This window comes from Urocitellus parryii, chromosome 1, assembly GCF_045843805.1.
Source record: "Urocitellus parryii isolate mUroPar1 chromosome 1, mUroPar1.hap1, whole genome shotgun sequence".
NCBI classification, from domain to species: Eukaryota; Metazoa; Chordata; class Mammalia; order Rodentia; family Sciuridae; genus Urocitellus; species Urocitellus parryii.
The window spans coordinates 83,539,896-83,559,582 of record NC_135531.1 but is presented as its reverse complement, the minus strand read 5'-3'; the positions used below and the strand labels follow the sequence as shown (position 1 = coordinate 83,559,582).

The window sequence follows — 19,687 nt, the reverse complement described above, 5'->3', positions numbered from 1 at the left end:
GAAGGACATTACCTATGTTTAACTTTGGAAGTTTCAAATGGCAGAAGAAACAATGAGGACTGCAGAAGATACTGTGTATCTTGACACAGAGTGTATGGATGACAGTAGCTGAGATCTGGAAAGGGAGTATAAAGGCAGCATATGCAAATACCTTTCTCCCTTCTTGACCAATGAATCATTACCATCATGAAGGAGGCAATGGAGTCATAGCCTTATCTAGAAAATAAAATCACTAAGGGGGAAGAAAAAAAGTCATTTAAATGAGTAACCAAGCAGGGTTTCTCATATACAGGCTTTTTTTTCTACATACATTTATATGTTTTAGCTACTTTTCTCTTTCTCCTCATCAGCATCTGGAACCCTGTGGAGATAGTGGCATTTAAAAAGACACAGCAGGTGGTTAATAAATAGAAGCAGTTGAAAGGGATTTAAGCTAAAGCTTCCTAGGATGGTAAAGCACTACTGCTTTAGCTTGAGACTGATTCCAAGTTGGAACAGCTGGAAATGGCCTCATTTAACCAGCTGGGACTCTTCTTTTAAAAAAAACATCAAACAACCTGTAGAAGCCATCTTTGATTTGTAAAGATTAGTTGGTCAAAGTGTCATTAGAAATAGTTTTTAAATCAAATATTAATTACAAGAACTAAAAATAATTTTAGCTATGCACAGACAATCATACCCAAGTACAAGGCTAGACACATAAAAAGCCCACTCACTTTAATCACTCAAAAAAATATATATATATATTTCCTTTTTAGTAGATGTCACTCTGTGCTTTTGGCTTTGGTTTGCATTCTTTTTTTTTTTCCCATGAAATGATTCACACTTTTACTCTCCCAAAATCCTGTGGATATGTCAGTCCTTGTTTTTCATTTTTAGTTGATACAAAAAACATCAAAGTTGTACATGTTATGGTATACATGTAATGTTCAATATTATTCAATACTACACTATACAATATGCATTGTATAATGTTTAAATCAAGTTAAGTATATTTATTTCTCAGATGTTTATCATTTCTTTGTGGTAAAAACTTTCAAAATGCTCTCGTCTACCTTTTTGGAATATATAGTACATAAATTATCTGTAGTCACTATATTGTGAAACAGTATCTAGGTTTCCCCATATTTAGAACACACAATCTTGAGGTTTGACAATGTTGCTTTAAGCTCTATATCCTGTGCTCACCAGAAAATGCACAAGCCTTTGATCATACATTTAGAAAAAAAGAAAGCACTCAAAGTTACCCCAGATGCCAAACTAATTTATATGAACAAAAATCATAATTTTCAAAACTTGAAACTCTCAGAGGCTAACCATTCATCATTTAAAAAAGGAGCAAAAACAAAATAAAGTAGTCAAAGAACAAAGAAATGCAATATTTTAATTTCCAAGATCTACTAAAAAATTTCTGTTTTCTAGTGGTGATCAGTATAAATTCTTACATTTAAATTGCCCAGTTTTTGGGCTGGGGATGTGGCTCAAGCAGTAGCGCGCTCGCCTGGCATGCGTGTGGCCCAGGTTCGATCCTCAGCACCACATACAAAAAAACTAAAAAATAAATATTAAATTAAAATATTCCGCTAAAAACTAAAAAATAAATATTAAAATTTGCTCTCTCTCTCTCTCTCCTCTCTCACTCTCTCTTTAAAAAAATGAAAATAAAAATAAAAATTGCCCAGTTTTCAGCACCTTCATTTCATTACCTTCTCTAAAAATCCCAAAAGAGGGGTTGGTGATATGGCTCAAGGTACAACACTTGCCTTGCCTAGTGTATGAAAGGCTCTGGGATCCAGTCTTGGGGGTTCTCCCCAATGCACGCAAGTAAGTACACACACACACACACACACACACACACACACACACACACATGCACACACAGCCCAAAGAGCTGCTCATTCATGGCTCATATTCAGCCAACAAATCTGGGTAACTTAAAATTGCTATGCTTTGAATTAAATCTGCAAGTACAAATAAAGTCCAACACATCATGCTATCTCTGTACTTGTTTCAATTCTTGGTGCTGTAACTCTCCATGGGTCCCTACATGTCTCCTCCTTTAAAGCCTAAGAAAGAAGGCATTAGGCTTACACCTGACAGGTTCTGTTGCCTCCTTTACATGGGTCAGCAGAGCCGCTGCTTTTCAATCAGCTGGTCCTTATTTGCATCCTCCAGAGGTATGTTAATTTGGAATTGAGCATCAGGCCCACTCTAACTATAAAGGGACCACCCTACAGTATATTAAAAGGTTCACATCAATGTATGCAATTTAAATGCACATGCACATAATTAACTAGACACATTACCAGTGTGAGCTGCTAATTTGGAATGAGACACAAAAGACCAGAATGCATGTTGAAGGAAAAAAAAAAAACTTTAAAATTAAAATGACTTCATAATGAAAACTGCTTCATGCTGTGTCTACTATTTTCATGTAAACTTAATATAACTGTAAATATATTTTAATGAACAGTAGAAAGAGGCAATTACAAAGAGCAAAGGAGGGCAGCACAACAGTGAAACATCATCAGAATAGCTCTTTGCCTTCATATTAAAAGTGCTGCCTGAAGACACAGGATGAATTATAACTTCATAATTTCAGGCAAAAATGTTTTCTATATTAAAGACATACCTATTTTCCAATGTGCTGGCAATGAAAAGAGAACACTCAAGTGAAAAAGCAGTGAGGAGTGGGGAGGGGATATCCTAAGAAATACAGAAGAGAGAAAATCCAAGTTTGACATTTTCATTTTGGTGTTAAAATATCTTATTAGTGTGTTCTTCTTTTGTTAAAATAGCTTTGTATTCCCCAAAGATTTCTCTGAAGTGGGAAAGAATTCTTGACATATTTAAGCATCAAAAGTCATTCTAAGTACCATAGCCCAAATATATGTGAAGGTTTGGGAGTCTTCATTTAAATGCTGTCTATATCCTGGAACAACTGAAGAAAAGATTTGTCACTGTAAAATGAGTATGATAAATTTCATGACTCAAGAATTTAAGGGAAAGAATACAAGACACTTGACACCGATAGATTTTTGTTAATTAGTATTAGAATTCAGGTAAGAGAAAAGGAGACCAAACTATAGGAAAATACCTGAATGTTACAGAGCTGAGCTTGTGAGGCGTTGAGGGTGGAGGTGAAGATGTTCTGGTGAAGCAACCTAAAAGTTCAGCTCATTAAATATACTGTGACCTCTTAAAGAATAAGTGGGGGATGGATTTTACCAAATATTGAGGGATAACTGAGGGATAAACATTGTATACCATCTTTATTTTTTTTTTAAAGAGAGAGAGAGAGAGAGAGAGAGAGAGAGAGAGAGAGAGAGAGAGAGAGAGAATTTTTTTAATATTTATTTTTTAGTTTTTGGTGGACACAACATCTTTATTTTATTTTTATGTGGTGCTGAGGATCGAACCCAGTACCCCGCACATGCCAGGTGAGCGTGCTACCGCTTGAGCCACATCCCCAGCCTGTATACCATCTTTAAATGGAAAATAAGAATTATAAAGTCAGAGTCAACAGACCAGTTTTACTTAGTGCAGTTTTGGTGCAGTTTTACTTATTCTACTTTGCATATTGAGCAGATCCCACATCTACTTTGGAATGTTAAATGAAGGCTCTGGGCTTGGTTTAAAGAAGATGAATAATAGCATCAATTATTGTCCTTGCTTTATGGTTATGAGGCCGATTATTACAAATCTATAGATTAAATGGTAGTATGGGCTAGCAGGCAGATACTGTATATTCTATTTAAATTGATATGGCTGTAGTGTTATAAAAAATTCTAATTACTCAATGATGCAACTAACTGTAAAACTCAGTGTGCTGCTTGCTTGAGGTGAGAAACCACTGCTGGTAATAACTCTTCTATATCTGACTCAGCATTAGTATGCAGTGTATACCCACAGAATTATGGAATTTTAGAATAGAGTTTTATAAGTCATCTAGCATAAAGCTTTTGCTAAAATGAAGAAACCAACTCTGATACAAATGGGCTAAATATTTTACCCAGGAAATGCAGCCAGTTAGTTCACTGCTCTCTCATTCTTCCCTGTTGCCTTTCAAGTTGTAGTTTTAGCAAAATCATATATAGCAAATACATTAACAATTTCTGTTTTCACTTTCATATATATTTTCTTTGATTATTCTCTTTCTTTATATCTTTGATACTTAGAAGTCTTTTGGTCAATATAGACATAATTCCAAAATAGCATATTTAACTATACTAATAAATATTTTAAAAGTATCAAAATAATGTTCTTGTTTTGATATTCCTTTAACATGAAAACAATGAATTAGTCCTAATTTAATGTAATTTTTCTCAACAATTAGATTCATAATAGCATTTCAATGGAGATGAAGCTAAAAGAGATTTTAAAAGCTTACACCCCTCCCAGCAATTTTCAGTAATTCTAATCCAAAGGTAAATATTGCTAATTTCAGAAGAATATTTTTAAAGCATAAAGCCAAAGGATATGATTTTCTGAATATGATTCAGAAAAGGCTGTCACAGAATAATCTTTTAATCCTAGAATTTTATTTACAAAAATTTACTGAAGAGCAAAGACTGGAATTTTGATATCAAAGGATATTAACTGTGATTTGCAGAGTCCAATTTTACATAAAACGAGTTACATGAGTTTGGATCCTATGTAATATGTCCCTTTCATCAAATAACTTAAGCCTATTAACAAATGCTTTGATGGTACTTGGTCCATAGAGATTTCCACTAATTGTTCTGTATTTTTAACAGTTTCAAATACATATTACAATTGTTTATTATAAAAATGACTAGAAAGCTGTTGCTGCATGCCTTGCAGCAGACTAATGAATATTGGGATGCACAGTGAAAGGTCTATCAGTCTACATGATTATGAAGAGACAGGACATCAAAACCGATCCCTTCTCAGTGAAGACAAAGTACTCCGTCATTCTGGACTGTTAAATATGTAACAGTAATTCTGAATATCAGGAAAAAATATGAGGTTTAAGAAGATTGTCTTTTCAGAGTTCACTGATCTTCAAGGAAGAGAAAAGAAAAGAAGAAAAGAGAGAAAGGGAAGATCTCAAGCCATAATTATGGTGTAAACTTCTGGGTGTAAAAACATATCTAATCTAGAATCTCCCATGATATCTACTACCATTCTGGCCCTTGGCATGCATCCAATAGAGGTTTACTAATTGTTCATGACATACAATTTAAACTCATCAGAGTGATTAAAATAATTTCTAAAACTGCAATAATTATTTGAATAAACAAAGAGTCAATGTGATAAAATGGAAATAACTTTGGATTTGGAACCAAAAAAAATTAAGGTTCAATACTTGTCTATAACAACCAGCTGTGTTACGCTGAGCAAGTTACTAAATTTCTCAGAGATTGAGCCTTCTTCTCTGTAAAGTGAGGATAATAATACATGCTTTGCAGAGATATTAGGATGAAATGGTATGTCAAATCACCTTGCAGTGTCAGGGTCAAAAGAGAACTGAATGAATAGAATTACCATGTTCTTTGGGTGAAATCTAAAACAAGTAACATCATAGTATCAATATTATGAAATTTTAGGCTTTCTTCTCAAGCCTTCTGCATCTGCACATATATATAACAATAGACAATTATTTATTAAGTCAGTGACAAAGACTAATACATATGCTCCATAGTGAGCTCAGTAACTGTTATAAACCATAATAGCCATGTAATGCCAATGAACAATGTTTTTTTGTGAAAAAATTCTACCTATTAATCAGTTGTAAAATACTTGCACAAATATGCTTGGTACTTATAAAATCCACACATTTTCTACCTTTCTATATTGTGAGTGCAATATCCTTACCAGTAACTTCCAGTGGAGGAAGGCATGTTACATCCAAAAAGTAACATATGATGGACAGTATCCATGCTGGCCCGAGGTTTGAAGTCAACTGTTAAAAAAAAAAAATACATGAATGTGAATACAAGTTGTACTTCTACACACAATATCACAAGAGACTATGTCTTAGAACACTGAATACCTGTATAATAAAGATGGTTCTATGTTCTAATGATAGAATACCCTGGTTCTATAAATTATCTTTTTCCTTAAGATAAGCTTGACTTAATTTTATTTAGTAGGATAGTACACTCTGATACAATAAAAAGAGAAAACAATAATCAGATGAAATACTACACATACACATTCTTCTTAATGGAAGACCCCCTTTAAAGTGGTGAAAGCATTATGTGGGTATAAAATGAAAGCTATAGGCCATAGAAATCCATACTACATTTCTGTCCAGGTTTCAGCAGAGTGCTAAGGACCAGAGCACACTCCACAGCAGTTCAGTGAAATGGAAATCACAGTGAACAAAGCGTGAGCAAAAACATTTATAACATAAGTTTATTACCTAAAAATGACAATAGCAGTCATTGGAATGTATGTGGAAATATGATTTATCAGGAAAGAAAAAATAGAAGTGGAAAATATATCTACACAAATATATAGAAAATGTGAAATTAAGTCCTAGGTGAGTTCAGTGCACTTGTTAAAAGGATATTGAAGCTTACACAGTGACATTTCTCTTTTTCTCCTGATAATAGTGGTGGTAAGATAAGTTTTATAAGCAAAAACTAGTGCAGAAGTAAAACAGAGAAATATTTTTAAAATTATGTTATTATATAGGTCAGTACCCCTACCCACTCCTGGTAGGGGTTTAGCACAATCCCTTTTTGTTCTGATATAAAATGCTGCCAGCATGTGGTAGAAGTTTATGAGTTGCCTTTACTTATAAAATTCTAGTGTGATATCCAGAATATACAAAGAACTAAAAAAACTTAACACCAAAAGACAACCAATCAACAAATGGTCAAAATAACTAAACAGAAATCTCTCAATGAAAAAAAAGCAAAGACCAATAAATACATGGAAAAAATGTTCAATATCTCTAGCAATCAGTGAAATGCTAATTAAAACTACACTAAAATTTCATCTTACTCCAGTCAGATGGCAATGATCAAGAATACAAATAACAATAATTAAAGGAACACTTTGTCAGTGGGACTGCAAAGTAGTATAACCACTCTGGAAAGCAGTTTGGAAGATCCTCAAAAACTGAGTGACAGAACCACCATATGACCCAGCTATCCCACTTCTGGCTACTTTCCCCAAAGATCTAAAATCAGCATACAACAGTGACACAGCCACATCAATGTTTATATCAGCACAATTCAAAATAGCTAAATTATGAAATCAACCCAGACAGGTGCACATCAATAGATGAATGGATTAAAAATTGTGGCATGTATACACAGTGGAGTTCTACTCAGCCATTAAAAGAATGAAATTATGGCATTTGCCAGTAAATGGATGAAACTGGAAAATATCATGCTAAGTGAAATTAGCCACACTCAGAAACTCAAAGGTTGAATGTTTTCTCATATGTGGAAGCTAAAGTAAAATAAAGGAAAGGGGGAGGAAAGAATAAGATTACATAAGGAACAAATACAAATTAATAGATGAGCGAAAGGAATGCTAGTAGAATAGAGGAAGGAGAAAGGGAGAGGGGGAGGAGGAAGAATAGGAGAGAATATGGGGATCATGAACTGAAATCAATTTCCATGCATGTACGAATTTGTCAGGATGAACCCAACTACTATGTATAACCAAAAAGCTGTAACAATAAAAATAAAGTTCAGCTTAAAAAAATGCTAGCTTTTTTTGAGGTAAATGACCTCAAGTCTCAAGTGTGTACAAAACTGCGTCTATTAACTATTTTGGTCTGTTTCACAAACCAATATAGCTGTGTGGGCACCTGTCTGGGTTGATTTCATAATTTAGTAAAACATCATTTGTTGTTAAAATATGCAGCTGAGATATGAGTGTTTATCAAATAAAGAAGTGTTCTTTATCAAACTGTGGCCCCACCACTTGCAAAGTGTGGCTATCAGAAAACTGAGGGGCCTTACTATGTGCTGCCTTGACTTACAACTTTCAGAGGAAATAAAAAGATGTGTATTAACTATACTGAAAATAATAACTTAAAGTCTAAAAACCAAAATTTGAGGTTTTCATACCACCATTAAAAAAAAAAACAGGAAAGAGAGAATGTTGGAAAATAGACAATATAACTTTAAGCCATATCACAGAAAAAGTCTATCAACAAAAAAAGTGTTGTGGAGTGATAGTGGCCATCATATCATTATATTGCATGCACATAAAAATATGTAACAACAAATTCCACCATGATGTATAACTATAATGTGCCAATAAAAATTGTGGAAAATTTTTAAAAAATGTATAAAAAAAACAAAAAAGAGAATATTGTTTATAGTCTATCACCAAAGAATACAGTAGAACTAGGAAATTAAAGATACCTTGGAAGGAAAGAATCAACTGGAAATTGCAACACTTCACAACTCATAGAAAATCATATTGATACTAAACTGAAGTTTGTTAGCAAGAGAAACAGAAGGAAGAAAAAGGGATTCCACTTCACAGACCACTCTCAACATTAGTGCAGGACTTCTTTCCTCATGTCCAGAATCCTCCCAGCAGAAGAAAAATTTTAAAAGCCCTAAGGCAAAAGACCTGGAAGTTATTTATTATTTATTCACCTTAAATTTATTTTGGTAGATAACAGATTTGTAATTTTATATTCAATTTTGTCAAATTGCTTAATCACCCTATGGACATCTACTAATTTTTCATCTGACTGTATCCTTTCTTTTCTTTTCATCTCCCTTCTCCTCCCCTCCCCTCCCTTCCCTTCCCTTCCCCTCCCTTCCCCTCTTCTCTTTTCTTTCTCTCTTTTTGCTTTGGTACCAGGGATTAAACTCAGGGTCACATAACCGCTGAGCCACATTCTAAGCCACTTTTTAAAGTTTTGAGTCAGGGTCTCACTAAGGCCTTAGGGCCTTGCTAGGTTGCTGAGGTTAGTCTCCAACTTGCAACCCTCCTGCTTCAGCCTCCTGAGTTACTGGGATTACAGGTGAGTACCACCATCCTTACATTCTTTTTAGATATTATCACTCCACTAACCTATGAGGGGTTGTCAAACAAGGGAAAGAGGCTGATTCCTCTGCTTTTTCATAACTCATGTAGATGATTACATGATCTCCAGCCCTGCGATTATCTTATTAGAGGTGGACAGATCTCCTATCATAGAATCATCCTTGGAATTTTGGTCACAAATTAACAGGGTCAAGGGTAGTTTATTCCAAGATTAGACTGTTAGATGCAAAACAACATGGGTTTTAGGCATTAGCTACAAACTCAAGTGGAAATTCCAGCTGAGTTGGAATCCTATGTTTTCTTCAAGAAAGAGTTCAGAGAACTATCTATTTGGGAATCACTCAGAGATTAAACCCAGAATCTGTAAAGTTGGACAAACGCACTAAAGATGAATAAAACCAGAGGGAAGGCTCAGGGCAGAGCAATAGGGAAAGCCTTGAACTGTTGTGATCCATTTAGAAGATATCAATGACTTTTTTTAATGTTAATTCTTTGTGCATGCTTCTTTGAAACAAGGCAAAATAACCTCTTTGGAAAAAGGGTGAGCCATCAGTAACTTTATAAAATTATTAATAAGCAAAAGATTCAAGTAAGAATCGGTGGGAAGAGGAACAGATCATAAAGACAACAACATGCAATCTCTGAGGCTTTTTATTGGAAAGAAAAGTGTTTTCCTGGCCTTTTGCTTATTGAAAAAGATCTTCTGACTGTCTTCTGTGAAGTAAAAAGTAAATCTTAATTACTCAAAAAACAAATTCTCTAACCACATTTTTTTCTCATTCTGACATAATCTTTTAAGTATCATTTATTTGTTTCATACTGAACTCTTATTAGCTACATTTAATTCCCATGTCTAAAAAGAAAAAAATAAATGTATGTCTTTAAGCAGCAGTAAAAAAAATTGTTCAGTTCCCTCTCTTGAAAACTTTATTCAAACTGACTCACAAATTCCTCCAGACACTCAAGAAATAATTTAATTGATAAATTGGTACAAGATGAAACATGCAACTTACCACCTTTGTTCATATCCTAAGCAAAAGGTTAATCAGTATTTATATAATTAAGCTTAATGTATAATTTATTGAAAATTGAAGTAAAAATTACCTCCAGTAAAAAAAATGCATATCAAAAATAAGTATAAAACAAACAGAAGATGCCTTTAAATAAAGCAGTACTTAGATAATTTCATTAAAAGGCCTGCCTGTGGTGGGAAGGGGCCAGGTGGAAAAAGATTAGTCTGACAGGTTCTCTTCCTGGATTTGCTCCACTCCTACTTATTACAGAAATAATAATAAGACCCCATTCCTTAAAAATAAGAATAAAGTCCACTGAGCACAAGACACATTTATGACTATGTAGGAGATTTCAACACAATGCAAATCAGTATACCAAAAAGTAAAGGATTCAAAGGGAAGAGAGCTAGAGAACAATAATGAAAACAACTGCATTTAAGTGTGCAATTCTGACAGGCAGAATAAACAAAGGCAGCTTTGGGATGGTGATAAACAGCTCAAAATGCAGCCTTGTGAGAATGTGAGGGAATATTATATCCCGTAAGATTAAAAGTGCCACCACCTTTTCCAACTCAATACAGACATGACAGCTGCTTAACTGGAAATGGTACTTCAGTCTCAACGGGTATCAGCAGTTCAGAACACCTGATGTGTTCGATCAGGGAAAATTCTATAGGTAAGTCCTGGGAACCAAATATCTTTCAAGGCCCCAAACTTCAGAAATAGTGACTTGGACGATAATTAAAGGAAATATGATGCACTGAAAGTGCAGAGGTTGGAGGATTTCTCTAAGGTAGCGTCATCTGAAATGAAAGACTTGAAAGTATATGTATTGAGCAGAGAGATAACTAGGTATATTTTCTGGAGTTCTAAGCAAAATTTGTTCTAAGAATGTATTGCCTCTCTTAGCTAACATCAGACTACAACCAGGGCCATAATATTCTCTAAGAATGTGACTTAGAAGAGAGTTTCATTTAGCACTTGGCTTTCAATTTTTCTTGGCCAAGGAGATATCCAGCTGTACATGTCAAATATCACCGTATCTGCCATTCTCAGGATATGGAAGGCCTGTGACAAACGTACACAGCCCAGGGGAGGAACCAGCAATGGTGGAGATACCCATGCACACATCGTGAATCCTAAATTACCAGTGGGCATGGCTTCAACACCCTTTTTAGTTAATGATACATAATGGAGGGATACTGTAGACCATGGATATTAACCTAATGAACAAACTCACATTTGGATTTCCATTCTAGAACTGTTGCTTATATTTGCATTAGAGATAATCATTATTAACTTTTTCTTTCCTCCTAGTGGAATCATTATACACAGTGTTTTATTTATTATATAAATTGTTAAATAATTTTTTTCAGCAGTATTTTTTAACCTATGCTGTGCATTGGAATTACCTATGGAGTTTGTTAAAAATAAAGTGCCCAGGGTTAATACTGGATCAGTCCCTTCCCATCCCCCATCAATCTCTTAATCAAATCCTCATAAGTCAGAGGTGAGTAATAGGTAATTCTAATTGTAATCAACAGTTTCAATGGCTGGATATATCCTATTGTGTGAGCATACTTAGACTTCAGTTAAGAAACCATAGTTAAATTGGGATTATATTGCTCTTTTAAAAGTATAGCACAAAATAAATTATAAAAAGTTTTTGAAGATAAAAATTAATTGGCATTTTTAGAATTGTTTTATTAAAAGAGATCACTGGGACTCTACTACATCGTATAATCCTTTTAGGATTGAGGTCTGAAGCAGACATACAATGAAACTTCGGTTATTATGTTTACATCTGCAAAAAAAGAGTTTCCTAATGTTGCTAGCACTTTTAAGCCATATTCAACAGGGAGAATTGGTAAGTGTAAGGTTTAAGAAACAATAACATAAAAAGAAATATCATGATTTAAAAAAATTTACAGGCTCCCAAATCTTAATACTATATCCTTAAGCTTTTTTTTTATTTTCTAAAAATAAACTTTATACCTCAAAAAGTGTTCAAAGGAATTGAAGATAGTAATGCTCTAAATTGTAACTTAAGTGTAGGATATGATCAACCATAATGTTCACAATCTTTCAGTTGGGCCAAGAAGATACAGATAAATGTAAAGCCCAGAGCACCACAGTCCATTTGCCAGCAATGTTAAAAAGCTGCAGCAATGGCATATTATATCATCTGCTAGCCTCCCTCATAACCATAAAGCAAATCTACCTTCAGCAAAGACCTTTTGCTTGAATATTTTTAATCAGAAAGCTTACTAGAGAAAGTGTCATTAACTCTTGCTAGCACGGTCAACGGTGTACAATTCATAAAGAATCCTTAATGTAGTTTGTGGGGACTTTCAGCTGCTGTTATCAAATTAACCAAGAAATAAGACACCTGAGCAAGCCTATCTATTGAACTAAATTTAAAATGAAATAATCCTTATGCCTGAGTAAAGGAGTTCAACACTAGGAACAAAACTTCTAGGTGATAGGCTTTTAAAATTGAACTTTTTGTTAGTATATACCAGAACTAACTTAAAAATCAATAAAGAGACTATCAGCCAAACCACACAAAATAAAAGAGGATAAGCATCACTAAGCCCTATTTTTGTAATGTAATTCTTATAATAGTCCTTTATTAATTGCCTACAGAATCAAATCCAAATCCTACTTCTTGGCTTTTAAGGTCATATATAATATCATACCAGTCTCTGAGCTCACCTCACTTCCAATATGACAGCACCCTTATATTCACCTCTTAATTTTCATATGGCAGTCCTACTTACATAAGAATCATATCTGCTAACATTTACTGCAAGGCACCTATTTACTTCTTACAAAGACCCAGAGTCTGGTCCCTTTTCCTTACAAACACATGATCCTTGAGAAGAGACTTGTCCTTGGTTATATATCTAGTAAGTGAGGTTGGGATTTGAATGCAGAGTCATCTGGCTCAGAGCTTGCTCTTTTAGCCACTATATGATGCTGTCTTGTATCTTTGTGCCCCATGTGTTCCTTTGCGTTCATACTATTGGTCCCTATGTTTATATGTTCCTCTATGTAACAAATAAACCATCTTCCCAGGTCCTGATCAAAGCTTGCCAATCTCCCCTGTGGCATTCTCTGACCAGATCAGTTTACCATGATCTCTTCAGAGCTTAACACCACCTCTTTCTGAAATAACAGAAATGGATACTTCAGAAGGAAGTATACTAGGAAGGAGAAGGGAAAGGATTCTCAGTTAACTATTTGGTAGCAGAAAGGTGACAGAGCTCAAAATATCATAATTCCCTCCACTTATGGACATCTACATATCAAATTTGATCCAAACCTGGGCTTTCTGAATTGGCCATTTTACTAGGTAGGTGATACTTAATCATTGCATTAAAATAGCTATGTCAACAAGTTTTGTGACTACGAGATGTATCTAATTGAGGAAATTCCTTCTCTTAGCTTATAAAATATAACAAAATGGTTCCTACTCCTTTTCTCACCATTTTTTATTACCTGAGAAAAGTCTGGGAGTCATTAGGGGTTGTCATGTGGGTATGTGGATGACCAAATGTTTGAGGGCATTCAAGACAAACTGAGTGTCTGACAAAAGGAATATAGCAACAACTTCTCCTTCATGAGTATGACTAAAGAAATTGGGTTTATCTACTCATCAGAAACCTCTGGTATTAAGTATCATATTTACATCATCTATAATAATTCTTTCCAAGCAGCTTTCACTAAGAAACCAGAAAAAGTTACCTATGGTGCCTGTTAGAAGGTTCTCAATGGTAATATGAGTCACAGAAAACTATTTGTTATTCATGTTGGAGAAAATTCTAGTAAGGAGAAAGGAAAGGATACTCAATCAGCTCAGGTGATGGGTGCTCACACATGTATATGTGTGTTCCAACATACATACCCATGTGCACGCACAAATATACACCCTTCTAATAGCTGCTATCAAAGCTATAAAATGTGGATATAAACAATGTTGCCTGATAGACCTTGGTCTTTACAGTGACTCACAAAGATGTTTAAAATTAGACCATTACTGCAGTTTTCAAAGTATCCCATTTTCACTTCAATATGTAATTTGTTTAAGAAAGGTCACATTTGGAAATACTCAAACCTAACTGCAATTCTGTAATGGAAATTGTTCTACATACTAAGAGAGAAAGCCCAAGAAAATGAAAAACAATGAATCATTAGATTAATTTCATCTATTTCTGAATTCAATGGCAACTATCTCATTTGTATAGTGTAATTTGATAGATAGGGATCTGCCATCATTCACTAAGGAAAAGACACATTTATTTACTGGTCGCCCATGTGAGGGAAAGCAAGTGGATGAAGATGACAGTCAAATTTCTTGGCTGAGTGGACTGCTGTCAGAGCCAATTCCTCTGAGTGTCCGTAAAACACCTTTTAGACAGCAACACAGTTCAGTGGTCAAATGCAGATTTTATCCAACCTTTACCAATTCCAATTTTGTGATTTCTTTTTAAAACAGTAAACAAAAGCAATGCATAGGAAAAGCTATGATTTTGTTCAAAATATGAAAAAATCATTTTCATTAAACTATATCCCAAAATGCCTACTTTAATTAATATTTAATATTTAATACAGATATATAAACCCATCATAGTATATGCTTACATGTACATTTGTTACATATGTAGCATATACACACATATATACACATACACACATATATACCATCATGGTATTTTCTCAATATTAAGAAGGATGTTTATTGAAAACCATTTGACACACAAACATAAAGCCAAAATCGTGGATTACTCAAATGATATTCTGACTTTTAACACTATCAAGAATGTTGGTCTTAGTCATAATTAGCTATCTAAATTGTTCTCTTTTTGTATGTTCTTCAGAAATTTGAAAAATTCAAGGAGAAAGTCCTTTTTCTATGTTTTTACATTTGTGTTCTTGTCTTCTGGGATTCTGCTAAGCTCTGATTTCCTAAGCATGTATCATACTTCACATTCTCATTATCTAGACCCAAAAATGGCACACACAAAAATTTTATTTGCTGAGAAAATTAATAAGTGATTTTCTTTTTTAAAAAATAACCATTCCTTATACTAAAACAAGAATATAATTTAAAGTAAAAGAATAAACTGCCTACTATTTGAAACACCATATTAAAAAATGGCCAAACAGCCAGGCACAGTGGTAAATGCCTATAATTCCAATGTCAGGAGGATCTCAAGTTCACCACCTGGTGTGGTGGTGCATGCCTGTAATCCCAGTGCCTGGGGAGGCTGAGGAAGAGGATCCCAAGTTCAAGGGCAGGCTCAGTAACCTAGCAAGGCTCTAAGCAACATAATAAGACCCTGCCTCAAAATTTAAAAAAAGGTCTTGGGATGTGATTCAGTGGTTAAGTGTCCCTGGGTTCTATCCCCAGGGCCAAAAAAAAAAAAAAAAAAAAAAAAAAGCCATTAGTGAGTCTCCATCATATCCTGTGTCATATTTCCTTTTGGTATTCAAAAGTTAAAAAGGCACAGATAATGAAAGCAGAAGCTACAAAATTGTCTTAAGAATGGACAAATAGAGTTTCTATTTTTTTAAAATGAATAAAATATTAAGGGTCTTCACAATGCTTCATTTCTAACCTAATCTTATAAGGAGGCATTTATCTAATCTTATGACAAGGCATTCGGAGATTTGGAGTTTGGGATAAGCCACAAAAGGCTAAAGCTTCATGTCTCCCTGCCACTGTCTAGTCACCCACTCTTGAAGTGGCAGAACCCTGGTTATCCCACAACCAAAACTTCCACTGTAAGAGTTTGGAAACTTAGGTATAATCCCTTCCCAACATATAACCTATAGAGCCAAGCCCTTTTCACTTTCTCATTTCTTAATATAAATGACTGCTTGATGTTTCTCTTTGGTTTTCAATTCTCTAGTTTTAATTTGGCTACCTCTAGATATCTGTGGCAAATACCATGGAGGTAGTACATTAAAGGACTCACACCGAACATGGAACAATCCATTTTGCACAGGTAGCCCAATCTTTAGCATTCAAGCAATTCTTTCAACAATAAAGAAAGGAAGAAATACTGAAAACAATTACTAACCTTAGAAGATCATTTAGAAGAGTTACTTAAGAAAATGAAGAAACATCTAGAACCCTGATTCTAATACAGCCCTTGTGTGTTTCCTATGGATATTTTGTTTGGATATATTCACTTGTACTTTACAATTTTAAACTATGGAAAAGTAAACACATTTCTTTAGGAGAGCAATAACACATTCCAGGATATATATTTATAGCCCTTAGAGGCACTAGCCCTGGTGTCATATACTACCTTCAATCCTTAGAAACAAGCAAGTAACTGTCAATGTGAGAACTGTAATATTGCTGTGACACATGACTGCCATATTTATTCAGGTGTGTAAGGCAGCCTCCTCTTCAAAGCAAGTATTAAATGGTAGGAATTAAGAATACCTCTGACCTTGAACAAAGAAATATGGTAGAAAAGAAATCCATGTAAAATTCCATTTATGAGTAAATATTATTTTCTCCCAGGCCGTCAAACATGTGGATGTGAAATTTTAAAAAGCTTTACTGTCAATATTTAATTATAAATAAAAATTCTAAATCCCATCTGGGATTACTCAAAGAACTACAACTAGAAACTTAAATTATTACCTTTAAAGTTATTCAATTCAGGACCTGGGAGCACTGTCCTTCCTAACTTTTTCCTTGGTAATGTCCAAATACTATACAAAACCATAGTCAGATAATGTTCAACTTCTCGTGGTGTGACTTTCATTCTTAGGGATTAATTAGTGAGGCAATTTTGTTGTTATGACTTGTATGTTTTGTTGTGATTGCCACCAAAGTATGGTGGAAAAATAAATGCATGTTGTGCTGGTTTTGCAGGTCTATTATGTCCATTCCTGTGGGGAATACCTCATGAAAATTCATCCTCAGACTGCCCCAAGGCTATGTGGTAGACATTTTACAACTCACATAATAGCCATTTCAGCCCACTTGAAGATTAGTTTCAAGGGACCAGAATACAACTCTCATTACCATCACTTTTCAAAATCAACATCTCAAAACAGAAAAGTAAAGTGGAAAAAAATATTCTTGAATAATTTTCCAATCATCCCTCTCCCCAAAACAGTTAAAAGTCTGTCATAGGGATGATTAAATTAAAACAACCTAGATGGAAACAGATGGTGCTTTGTCACTTTTCCTATCTGATTTAAAGGCTCCACTGGGGAAGGACCTGTCATTTAAGAGTCTTCTTACTCTATAATATAAACAACAGGATGGATGGTCCTTCTTTCTCCATTCCTCCCTTCCTTATTTCCTTTTTATATTCTCTCTCTCCTTCCATTCCTTTGTATCTATCTACTTTTCTGACAAGTAAAGTCTTAACATTCCCCAATGATGATTCTAAGTGCAGTCAATTTATAGCATGAACCAGCAGGTAAATATACAGTCTGTCTAGTGGGGTGGAATTAAGCATTCAGCCACAGACAGAAAGCCAATACTATACCAAATGGGACCACATGGTATTGGTGACCATTGACATCTGCATGCAAATCCTTAACTACTATTACTCATGAATCTCTCCAGATACAGTTTGTAATCTTGTCTCTCAGTGGCTGTCTCTAGTTTGTTTCTGCATTAAGCATGATAAATGCATTTTAGAACTTGACAGTAAAAGATTAATATGCTCATAACCATCAAAGAGAACCTTTCACTGATTTCAAATAGCTGTTCTCTCTGCAACTGCCACCCCCCCTCCCACACACACCATCCAATTAATACTTACTCACGAAGGCTTCCTCATCCACCGGCAAACGCATTGACATGCAGAAGTATGTATCAGACTATTAAAGAAAGAAAGATACAAAATTCAAATTAAACTCTGCTAATAAGAAAGAAATAATAACTGCTAAATGCATGACCTCTATGACTGGAAAAGTCGTACTGGTCCTGGCAGGTGAGGCTGCCTTCTTGGAGATGGCAGATTATTAGAAGGGCTAAATTTAGAATGTAGATACCTTAAACGTTTTTCTAAGATTCTTTCCTAAACAATTTTAGAGCCTATTTATAAAGCTAAGTATCATGAGTATTGTCACAGTTAAAAGGCAACATATTAGATTCCTATATATGATATGTGGAACGGTTTAATGTATTTTATTTGAAAATGGTGAGAGTTAGTTTTGAACATGTTTGCTATTTGGAAAATTAAATTTCTTTAATTTCCTGAATCACTTTACAAGTGTCCCAAATACTAGGAAATACAATGAATAAAAGTTGGTCTTAAATATAATATTGCATTTAGTTGTTCTCCTTTAATTTAAAAGTTGTATGGAGCATATTGGAGAAATCAACATTAAATTCAAATTTTTCCTTCTTTTCCAGTTATTGGCCTTCCATCCAACTGGTACTTTTTCCACAATCAAATATATTAACATCAAGAATTTTCAGTAAGCAGGGTGTGGTGGTGCACACCAACTACTGGAGAGGCTGAGGGTGTAGAAGGTATGAGCCCAGGAATTCAAGGTCAGCCTGAACAACATAGTGAGACACTATCTCTAAAAACAGAAAGGAAGGAAAAAAAAACTTAGTGATAATTTCAATTCAAGGACAATGAATTTTTGAGGATCTATCACTCCAGTTCCTTAAAGGAAGTTCAAACACTGCAAAGTATGTGCTATGATTGACCATATACCCAATGCAAAGATAGGCTGCATTCATTTAAAAATTTATCATAGATTATTATTACATATAGAGCTGTAATTAACAGCCTCCACCAACATGGATAGAGATCATGATATAAAGCTTCTAAAATTTCAGCAACTAAAAATTGTAAATTTAACCTCATTTTTAGTTTTGTGTTGGGAAGCAAACAGGTTCAAATAATGTCCAATATCTTGATATTTGATACAATATCAGTGTTACAATTCAGATACAATTCAGTGTTGCAATTTTTGCACATGTTATGCACTGTGTTATTTTTCTCAATTGGGGAAAGAGTTAATTTCTAAAAGTCTTTACAATTATTTAGAATGAATCTTATTTTCTCAATGAGGAAATATTCTGAAAAGCATTGAAGGTTGCACAATAAGAGGTTAAGTCACATATAGGCTGTAGAAATAAAATGTATTGGGGATCTTATAATCTTGAATGCAATTACTGATAAATATATTTCCAGTCTATTAATAGTGTTCCAAAATATGCCTACTCTGCTATAAAATAAAAATAATAAGCTAAAGATTCTTTTGTATCTTATCATCATGAGCAATGAGTAATTTAAAACCAAAAGACATTTCGTGGTTCCTTTAGCTGCTGCTGCTACTATTGCTATTTCTAGCCAAAATGCTTATTATATGTAAGATGTGATTTTTCAATGTTTTCCTTGCATGCCATTTGATAACTAAATTAATCAAATTTGGTAGATACTATAAAATTCATTTTTAAGATAATAAAATAACAAAACATTTATTGAGAAGTCACGAGGTACAGGCACTATTTAAGCACTTTACATGTACTAACTCTAATCCTCAAAACACATATCTACTACATGGATACTGTTTTACCCATTCTACGGACAAGGAAACTGTGGCAAATCAAGGTTACATACAAAGAATCTTTACAAAGATTCTAATAATCGACTGTCTCCTTGGAAGTATCTTTTCAGAGCTAATTC

The 19,687-nt window shown here is 34.2% G+C and overlaps 1 protein-coding gene across 8 annotated transcripts in view; it reads right to left on the bottom strand.

Moving 5' to 3' along the window:
• Pam (peptidylglycine alpha-amidating monooxygenase) overlaps nucleotides 1-19,687 on the bottom strand; it is a 292,525-nt gene that overhangs the window by 112,655 nt on the left and 160,183 nt on the right. For all 8 annotated transcript variants that reach the window (XM_077800613.1, XM_077800609.1, XM_077800620.1 and 5 more), the window contains 2 exons: nucleotides 17,804-17,861; nucleotides 5,839-5,926 (listed from right to left, as the gene is read on the bottom strand). In XM_077800613.1, coding sequence (XP_077656739.1) covers nucleotides 5,839-5,926; nucleotides 17,804-17,861 — 146 coding nt within the window. The remainder of the gene's footprint in view (nucleotides 1-5,838; nucleotides 5,927-17,803; nucleotides 17,862-19,687) is intronic.